This window comes from Alligator sinensis, unplaced genomic scaffold, assembly GCF_000455745.1.
Source record: "Alligator sinensis unplaced genomic scaffold, ASM45574v1 scaffold596_1, whole genome shotgun sequence".
Taxonomy (NCBI): Eukaryota; Metazoa; Chordata; order Crocodylia; family Alligatoridae; genus Alligator; species Alligator sinensis.
In genome coordinates this window covers 809,248-819,876 of record NW_005841967.1, presented here as the reverse complement: position 1 = coordinate 819,876, position 10,629 = coordinate 809,248, and the positions used below count along the sequence as shown (strand labels likewise).

The 10,629-nt window shown below is 41.0% G+C and overlaps 1 protein-coding gene across 1 annotated transcript in view; it reads left to right on the top strand.

Moving 5' to 3' along the window:
- The first annotated feature begins 876 nt into the window (after positions 1-876).
- RHBDD1 (rhomboid domain containing 1) overlaps positions 877-10,629 on the top strand; it is a 74,229-nt gene continuing 64,476 nt past the window's right edge. The window contains exons 1-2 of the mRNA XM_006020742.3: positions 877-1,309; positions 2,861-2,993. Of these exons, the coding sequence (XP_006020804.1) occupies positions 877-1,309; positions 2,861-2,993 (566 nt within the window). The remainder of the gene's footprint in view (positions 1,310-2,860; positions 2,994-10,629) is intronic.

Below are 10,629 nucleotides of genomic sequence, written 5' to 3'. Positions count from 1 at the left end.
TACCTGCAGGTGAGGGGGGGAGAAACAGCTTTTAACTACTCTATTTCTCCTGAATTTCGGGAGCTTAGGGGACTGGAACAACACTCAACTTTATTTAGGCTGTGTACAAATGTTCAATCCTAGCAGAAAACTTTCACTGTTAGAACTGATTTTGGGAGAGGAAGCAATACAGATATTCAGTCTGCAATTTCTCCCTGTCCCCTGCTTTTTGCATCTTCATAGACCAGAATGATACTGGTTTGAAGATAGCATGGTTTGCTCCAGTCCTCCAGTTCCCAGGGGGACTGGAGCAGTACGGTAAAGCCTACTTTCAACATTTCAAACTGGGGACTTTGGGGTGAGAAGCAGGTAGGGGGCTGCACTGCTTCATGCACACTTCTTCCAGTACCTGGGAGCCAATTGGTGGGAGACATGGGTAGCAAATCCATTAATTTTGTAGAGCAACAAAGCCTTGATTAGAGGGGATTAATACAAATTGCAAGCCCTTTTCTTCTTACAGTGTCTGTATAAATAACTTGTGCAAAGTCATGTTATTTAGGCCTTTCACAGGGATGCAGAATTTTATCTTGTATTTATGATAAATTTGTTTGTTTAAATCTTTTTTTTTTTTTTGATGGCACACTTTTTTGGCTTTACTGTGATGGATTCAAGAAATATAACTAAATAAATTCTGCAGATTTTGCAAATATGCCATATACATCTGACAAGGTGTTTCAATCACTATTTTCATATTTGCTTGTAACTGGCAAGTAACTGTATAGGAATTAATATAAATTTGTTTTTTTTTTCTTTCAGAATACACTGAACTTGTGTGTCAGTTGGAATCCAGAGACTAGAAATTAGAACAATCCAATTTTTTCCAAATAAAAAGCAATTATGCAACGACGACAGAGAGGATTAAATATGGGATTAATTATGCTACTCTCTCAAATCTTTCAAATTGGGTTTACTAACATTCCACCTGTAACACTTGGGACCCTGGTATTGAACATTTTTCTCTTTTTGAATCCTGTGAAGCCATTGATAAAAGCATGTATCAGTGTAGAAGAGGGTTTTTACCAAAAAGACTGGCAGCGTTTGCTGCTTGCACCAATACACCATGCAGATGATTGGCATTTATATTTTAACATGGTCTCCATGCTCTGGAAGGGGATAATGTTGGAACGAAAGCTTGGATGCATTTGGTTTGCATATATCATTTCAACATTTTCAGTATTAATTGGAGTTGTGTATATGGTGTTGGAATTTGCACTTGGAGAATTTCTGAATGACCCATCATACAACCTGAACTGTGCTGTAGGTTTTTCAGGTAAGGCATCTGATTAGTGCAGGTTAACTTAGTATCTGGTACATGTGCTCCATAGTATCTAGCCATCTTTTAGAGTAGTGGAGCTCAACCTTTTAGAGCAATGGGCTGAGTGCTTGCAACCTAGCTGTACCACAGGTCACTACACCCCTCCAGTAGTGGGGAAGTGGGGAGGAAGGTGGCAGCCAATGTCAGAGGTAGGGAAGGTAGAGAGAAAGAGAACTTAGCTTTGGCCTGTGGAGAGGATCAGTGGTATGGTACAGGGCAGGGAAGGAGACATGTTGTTGTAGTTGATTGCTACTGGTGCCTCATGCTGTGAGCCAGATCCAGTTATGTTGGGGGCTAGATCAGGCTTACAAGCTGTAGGTTGAACACCATGGTTCTGGAAGATGAAAAGTGGAACTATTTTTTATTTTTTTCTAATGGTGATTAAAAAAGTACATATACTTCAACTACTTTGGGTATCCATGTGGTATGTGTGTGCCCCATGCAGTTAAGCAAGTCTCCATGGGCCAATGGTGGCTGAGGGTACACCTATTCCCTAGATGTCCACATGCCTTCACCTGAAGGAAGGAAGGGGCTGAGCAAGCCCAGTTAAACTCTGTTTCTTTCCATTACAATGTTTTGGGTTCTCATTATTTTTGCAGTAACAGAATTGCTGTTATTGGTGAAAGTTGAAATAAATTATGTGAAGTGGTACTTCTTTATCTTTTATTCTATTGTAAGTACTAAAGAATTCTAACTCATCACTGTGTGATGGCTTCCCTTAGCAGGTATTTCTGGAACTTGGAGATCCTGAAATATATGCAATACAATGCTTGAAAAATTCAGAATTCCTGAGTCTTCTGTTGAGTTCCATGAAACTCATTCACCTCTGTTTTCAAGCCTTAGGGGCATTTATGCACATACCTTTTTGTCCCATGATGTGGTGGATATCCAGTAGGTTGGAGCAGGCTCGATTTAATTGAGTACACATACTCAATTAATCGAGTCTGCTCCGCACAAGCTGACATGCACTGTGCTGCATTGCATGCAGTTGTACAAGTGGTGAAATGCACATCAGCCTGCAGAAAATGGCGGTGGTGCACTTTAGAACTAAAACACCTCCACTTTTAAAAGTGCCTGGTGCTGCAGCACAAGCATGTGTACAAAATGCTAGGGGTTTTATTGGTAGGTCAGTAACTTACATCACTACTATCATTGCTAGTCCCATTATTCATTTGTTATGATGTTCTGAATATTAAATACATATTGTGAACAGGTATGTTATAAATGACTTAAAATAGGATATACTAGATTAAAATATAAATTCTATGCTACACTGAAAAGATTTCACTGTTGGAGGAAAAATGTTACAATTATAAAATTCTGCATCTTCTATATTTGAAGTAAAACTGTAGACTTGAAATTTTATGGAGAAAGCATGATATTAAGTGTAACCATACTGTAAATGAGTCTCTTCTTTTTATATTTTTCAGTTCCTTGAATTTTCAACACTATCAGAGCTGCAGGTATTTCACTCTTGATGTGATTATTTTGTTTTATTCTTTTCAGGAGTACTATTTGCTTTAAAAGTTCTGAACAACCATTATAATCCAGGAAGGGTCAGCAACGTCATGGGCATTCTTTTATCCAGTAAATATGCTTGTTGGCTGGAGCTTGTGGCAATTCATTTGTGTTCCCCAGGGTATGTGTGTTAAATCCTTCACAATTCATAAAAGTGATTTTGGGTGTAAACATTCTGTTGAGGAGTTGATTTTGTCTGGTTGGCTAGTGTCCAAAATACAGCAGGACTGAAGGCAGCAATTTGTCTTTCCATGCAGCACCCCGTAGTTTGATGATACGTTTCAAATAGGAAAAATTGGCACCGCGTGTGGGGATTCTCACCATATTGGTAGAGGCTAACTGAGGATACTGGGAAAGGAGAAGGGATGCCACCCCTCTTTCCCATGTCTTGAATGAAAAACTGGGCTATAACTGGCCCTTGTAGGAGAAAACAGTATCCTTTTTTTACCCCTTAAAACTGTTCTCTCTTAATCCCAGCTCCTTTGCAATATCTCAGTCTAGCTATTATATGTACTTTTTTGGTTCCGTTAACAAACCACCACATTGACCGCTGGACTCCATTCTCAAAAGACTGCCAGGGTTATACCATATTATTTACATTTTAAATTGGTTCTGCATTTAAGTCAATTCTACGTTTTCAGATTCAGTTGTAGGAAATTTTTCTTTTTCCACTGAATACAAATTAAAAACTACAACAAAGATATAGTCTGCTCTGAATTGCAGTTCTAGATATAAACTTCATTGACAGAGCTAAAACCTGGGATTCAAAACACCCTGGTTTTAGAGGTTCAAAATTCAATTTCTCCTAATTTGTAAGTAATGTGTAAAAGGACAAAATGGGTAGTTATATGGAAATTTTCTGACAATATAATTTTGTTTTGTTGAAAAATGCTAATTAATTTAATCCAAAAAGTTTCATTATTGGTTTTGACCAACTTTCAGTGAAACGCAGGCAAGGTTCCAGCAGGAAATCAGGCTAACTTCTGCCAGTTTGCCATGTGGGCTGTTTCCTGGCTCTCTGACTTCTGCAATGACCTTGCCACATGAACTGCCTCAAACCTATGACTTCTCAGCTCTTTGTTCTCTGTAGGGGAGCCAGGTATTTGGAAGCTTCAACCTAAGGTAGGCTTTTTAAGGCTTCTGAGCCCTGACCCTCATGATGGAGGATTAATGCTTACCTTCCACTCCAGTGAAACCAATCAAGGAGATCCCCACTGTTTGCAGAGTGATGGTGACTACCTAATGGTGCCACAAAGATCATCTCCTCTGTCATGGTAGCGGCAGAGGAGATGACCCAAAGCTGGCTGGCTTTAAGGGTGCCATGCAGAGTCATTTACTCCATACAGTACTACCCTATTGTTCTGATTATAAATCAAACTTGTGCATAAGCGGACTGATTTTTATAATTCCTATTGAGGGAGAAAAAGGGTTCTGTTGTAAACTAGAACAATACTGTAACTCTGAAGTTTTCACTGAAATGTTAGCCAATGTAGAAAATCTGAGAAGTTTTAAGAGAAAGCAGGTACAAGAGAGAGAGTTTCTATTAAAATGTTGCCACTGGCTGTTAAAAGTTCAAATCTAAAATCCAAAAGCAACAACAATTGTATTTGGGGGGGGGGGGCAGTTATTTGGGCTGGAGGGTCACTTAGGGAGTTCTGGTGAGCTGCTGCAGGCCAGCCCCCCCTTCCCCCTGACAAGGGCCCATGTCAGCCCTCCCCCCTCCTCCCCTTCCCTTCCAGCCTGCAACAGCTCACCAAAACTCTCTAAGTGATATGTTATTAGATCAGGTACTAGACCGGGTGGGTAGGTGGGGTCTCCCTGGAGACTGGTCCAGGACCCCCATGGGTATGGTGCACTCAGCTGGGCAGATGGGATGGGGCTGCAGGCAGGTAGACAGTGGCATCTGAGAGCAGGGCAGGGAGTGGCATATGGAAGCAGGGCGGGTGGGGAATGGCGTCTGCGGCCGGGATTGCATGGTGGTGACAGCATGGAGTTGGGACCCAGGGCACTGCTGCCATCCACTTCCAGCATGGCCCTGCACTGTCACTACCCTGAGATCCTGGCCCTGCCTACCTGTTGCACTCCTAGATGCTACTCCCCACCCCGTGGCCCCATCCCACCTGCCCGGCTGAGCACTCTCCCCACCCATGGGGGTCCTAGGTTGTTGTCCATGGAGACACCACCTGCTTGTTCTGTCCGGCAACATTGGCAATGGGTGCAGGACAGATGGGCCAGCCCTGGGCAGCAGGGCTGGGTTTGGCGGCAGCGACAACACTGGTACCGGCAACCAGCAGAAGCCACTGCTGCCAGGGCTGTTGAAAAGCTGAGTCTGGTCACTGTGTTGCCCCAGCCCTGCTGTGTGCTCCAAGACGGTGGGACAGGCCTCAGGTGCCACGGTCTGGGCTACCCCCCATGCCTGACCCAGGCAGGGCTGAGGGACTCACTATGGGCTTGGTGGGTTGGATGTAGCCCACAGGCCATATGCTGCCCCCCTGATTTAACAGCTCTTGACCCCTGTGATAGGCCACAGAAAGCAGAGTGACTTCCCACGTAATCATATAAAAGGCCATTAGAGGTAACCACCATCTTGATGTTCATCTTCAGATAAACAGATGACAAGTATTGATCTCAACTTTGTCTTTATGTGTTTATGTTTACGCTTCATACATCCCATAGCAGCAAAGCCTCAGTGCCTGATTAAATGGTGGTTCATCTGCAGATTACACTGCAACAATCTAATTTTGAGGTTATGAAAACTCTGATCACCTGGGGTGAGGCCCACATCACAGGCCTGAACTCAGACTTTGCCTCCCATGCACAAAAAAGACATTGCTTCGTAGTGCCACCTGGGAATCCAGGTGCAGTAATTTGTCCAAAGCTGACATTCAGACTGTGCTGTGAAAGGTTGGCAGCGTACTTTGAGAGGTCAGAAGGAGTGTAGTTTTTTATCAACTTCCTTTTTTGTGTTGTTCAAACTAAAATGCTCATTTTAATTTTTCTCAATTACTGGGAAATGAGTCAGAAGTTGGGTTTGATTAAACCAAAAAAAAAAATTTGTGGGAGGGGGAGGGGAAGAGGATGGGGAGAATATAAGTCTTCATAAAGATTCCTGAAAGGATTTTTTTGTTGGTTTTTTTTTTTTTTAATTTCTGGACTTTTGCAGTGAGCCATACATACTGAAAAGCTAAGTTGTTCTGCCCCAAAGCCATTATGGTTATCTTACTTCTAACCTCCATAAGCCACACTCCTTTTTCAGAACAAAGATAAGGTATACAAAACTGTCTATCAAACAAAGCCATATGGGCACTCGAGCTGTTCTTGTCAAGAAGAGAAGACAGCCTGTAAGAGATAACTGCCATCTCTGTAATAAACTCGGACCTTTAGCAGACTGGTAGAGGAAAAACATTAGGTGAGAGACAGCATTCTAGTCAGTTTTCCAGAATTATGTGAGCAACGAAGATATGAGAATCATGAGGGGAAAATTCATCTCATGAGAGTCATTCAAGGATTTTAGCATATCTATTTAAAGCAGTGTCAATAATTGATATTGAAATTAATTTACTTAAAATGAGTAGAATCAGTGGTTGTGCTAACGGCTTTTCTTCTGCACGTAGCTTATGTTGAAAAGTTTAAGGCTTTCCACCTTAATTAATCATTAACTTGTGTACAAAATTACTTCTCCCTATAGCTACCAGTTTCTAATTAAGCGATTTTTATCATTATCATCGTAAGCCAATTCTGCCTCTTTTTAGTAATAGCAAATTCTTTTAGAGCTCCTGTAACAAAACAATGGAAGACATGAGGAACATTTCTCAGTTTTGAATAATTCAAAAGAAATCCTCATTTAGCCCCTGAATTTTTGCTTCCCCAGCACAGCCAGCTGAATTTTTGTTTACGATAGTCTATTACTGTATTATCTATTTCAAAGTGTTTTATAGTGAGTCAGTTGTCTAAATTGGTGGAACTTAACAGAATTGTAAAAAAACAAAACAAAAAACTTCATAGTTTCACATCTTAGAGGCTTATGTGAGCATTTTCTTTGGTTTTGTTTCATGTGAGTTCAAGGCCACAAAGAAAACAAAAATCCCAAATGAAATACAGTTGCCTATGTTTTTTATAAAAAAAAAAAATAAATCTTTCCAGGGCTGCTAAAACTTGCCTTAACTTTGCAAATATTGCAGAATGTTTTGTTGAATCTGATTTGAATTTTGAGTTTTTTGTGAAACTTGGAAAGTGTTTTGTGTAATCTTGGTTGTGAATGCACATTTTTGCCCAACTCTAATATTAAAAGGATTATTTTATGAGATTCTGCTATAGTCAACATAAACAAACCATTTTATTAACTAATTTTGTTCAGGAAATCACATGGGTGATACTGCTTGTGTGGCCGGGCCAGTAGGGGGCGCTTCTGCATTGAGCCACCCACCTCACTGCACCCGACCACCTTCCAGGCTCCGAGTGCCTCCCTGGGGGTGCCTCACGTCTGGCCGATCCCCCTTCCTGGAGCACACCCGCTAGCCTGGGCGTTCCACTGCCACCACCCAGGGCTGGGCTTTATTCTGGCCCTGTGCACCCTGGGAAACACAGGCCTAGTAGCCCTCAAGGGTACTTGACTCACTTCAAGCACTTGGGGGTGCTTCTCTCAGTCGGAAGCACAAGTAGTGGTCTCCCTTAGTCAGCCGAACCAAGAGGACCCCAAGGCATAATCTAGACCCACACCCAATAAGTCTCCCACACTAGGTACAAAGGAGAACTTTATTGGTTACAAGGGGTAGAGTTGGAATAGGGTACAGGGTAGAGCAATATCAGAGAAATCCCATAAAGCAAACTTGCATGGCTGGGCAGCCTTTGATCACACATCTGAGTTACTGCAAGCTATATATCTAGTTAGATCTCAGGTAGCTTACTCACAACAAGTATCATCCAGAGGCAGGTGGAGACTCCCTCTGGAGGCAGGCAGTTCCTTGATCATGAGTTTTGAGAGAGAGAGCAAGTTTCAGATGGTACAGCTCGTCTCTCTCTGAGCCTTTCACATGGCTGCTGCCTCTTTTTCCTGGGCAGTCCTTAACTTATGTAGCCCTTGTGACCTCATTTACCTGGTCCAGTGGAGGCTAGCACCTGCTGGCTGTCAGCCAACCAATTTGAAATGCATCACTTGTTGCTGGGCAGATTGGCAGCTCCTAGCTCCCCAGGGAGCAAGCCCCTCACCCAGGTATGTGATGCCAGTCGGAGCAGATTTCCTCCCTCCCTGAGAAATGTATCCAGGTCAGGTTACCTAAAGAGATAGGGTAAGGTGTGTATCCTCTGCTGGTCCCATCCTAACCAAATTGGCACAGAGCAGAGTTTTTTTGGGGAGAAACAGAGGTGGCCTTCTGCCACAGCTTGTAGTTAAATGCTTCTTTACTAATGAGACTGTCTTATAGTTTTGCCTTGTTGATGGTCATTGACTTATGACCTAACTTGCTGATGCTAAAAGACTTTCACCCTTGTTCAGATTATATTTTATAGGACTTCAACTTTGAGACCTGCTAAATCACTGAACTTGACCTACTCTTGCTTGCCAAACACTTCTGCTACCTTGAATAAATCTCTCCTGGCCTATCCCTTGTCTGTAGTACTACTTGGTGTCTTCAATAACATTATGCCAGTGAAATCGGTAACCGCAATGTAAATCTGCTTTCCTTACATCGTTTGTAGGCAGATTTAAAGAACTGACGTAAATTAACCTGCAAATGGGAGGTAACAGTTCAATCAGCATAGTTTATTAGTGAGAGCCTACTCTGTTGTCATCTCTGACCTGTCATTAGAGATGCCTGTTTGCACTGTTCCCTTACGGCATAATGTTTATTTGTGCAGTATTTGTGCAGTTTTAGTAAAGCTTTTTGCAAGTACTGCTGTTCTTACATAGAAGTCATTAGGGGAGTGTAAAGGCTATATATAAGGTGTGCTTTGCTTCATTATAATCAGCCAACTGAGAGATTGTGAGAGATTTTTCCTACTCGTTGGTTTTCGCTGTCTAAATTGGAGCTTCCTAATGTTTTGCTGCAGTATTTAGTTATTTAATGTTTACTGATATGATTATCAGTTTATACAGTGCTGCAGCAGCTATTGAATGACCCCATCATGTTCCTGGTTGCCGCTACAAAACTAATAAGCAATTGTGCTGAGGAGTTGTATAAACATAAGATACAATTCTTGCCCTACAGAACTTAAATCTAATAAGAGAAGATATATCAATGTCAGCTTTGCAGTAAAACATATAGCGAAATATTAATGGCTGATGTCTTTGCCTGTCTGAGTTTTAATATAAGACTTTAATCTCTTACTTTTATTGCCACCAAGCTCTTTAGGTTTGGCTTGGTTTTGCTTTGGTTTTCAGTTTTAAACACAACCTTATTTTGTGTCCCACCTATGATACATATGTCCATTGATTAACTGTAATAACACACAGACCAAGATTTTCAGAAATTACTGGGTTTTTTGGTCAGTCTCAGAATAAATGTCTTGATTTTTTCAGTCTCCAATTTGACCCAAGATCTATTGAGAGAACAGTTCCCAGTCACTAACATAGTATTAGAGATGCAGTCTTTAAAGTCAGAAGTTCCTCTGGTTTCCTATGGGCTCTGGTTTTAAGTCAATTGGTGTAAGTTTCATGTGGGTGTCTGAGTATGAAAATATCCAAGATTATTTTTCAAGTCTGTTCTTGCACCTAGGTGGGTTCGTTTTGTGTGTGCAAAGCTCTGTTGACTGTTGTTGAATTGTGTGCTGATACATGATAGGGATCCATCCTCACAAGGATATAGCTGTCAGGTCTGAGGCTTCTATCGTTTTTCTCAAATGCGTCAATGATTTTTAGAAAATTGGGTTTAACTGCTTAAGGTTTTTGTTTTTATTTGTTTGTGTTTGTTAGTACTAAGGAATCAGGGAAGCACTGGATTTTCTTTTGCTTTAGAAAAATTTACTCAGAAGTTTTAAGAGACATATAGTATGCCTTGTGGAATGTCTAGTTTCTTGGTGCCCCCTGACCTGCTAACATTCAGTTAAGCAAGCAAAAAATATTGTTCATAAGAGTCCAGAAAAGTGATGTTAAATGGTGAGAACCAGTTTCCTGGCCTGTGCTCTTTGCCAGACTGGGTTGGCAACTTTTTTTTTTATAGGACATTCCAAATTTATTACAAAATAACCAGATGGGGGAAATCTTATTTGATGATGATGATGATGATAGAAAGACACAATTGTGTTTTTCTGTGCAGTGCTGCTGCAAATCAACAGTTGATTCTTTCTTGTGTGATTATTTAATTTGATCTCATTTGCACTTGAATAGTTTGTTCAGCACTGTTAAAGTAGCTACATGGCCTACTTCCCAAGCAAGTTTTAATTTAGCAATGAAGGACATAAATTGTCTTGTGTAATTGGCTGTACAAGCTATGGGTAAATAAATCTTGTGTGGAAAATAGTTGAACTAGATCCTATTGTCCTGAGAAATTAATTGCTTCACCTAAAGGAAGTGATGGGCTTTCACGTTATGTCAATTTGCTAATTCTGCTTTTGCTTACTGTTTTTACCCATGTGCTTTACTAAATATAAGTTTTGACTAGACAAAGGGTAAACAATTGAAATAAATAAAAAAAGAAGAAACTGACCCAAAAGAGTGAAATGATAGTTTGAACTAAGGGCAGACTTGATTTCAGTCATTGGCTTTTGTGCTATAATTGTGTGCATTGATAATAACTCCTACATTTTTCTTTCTCCTGCTG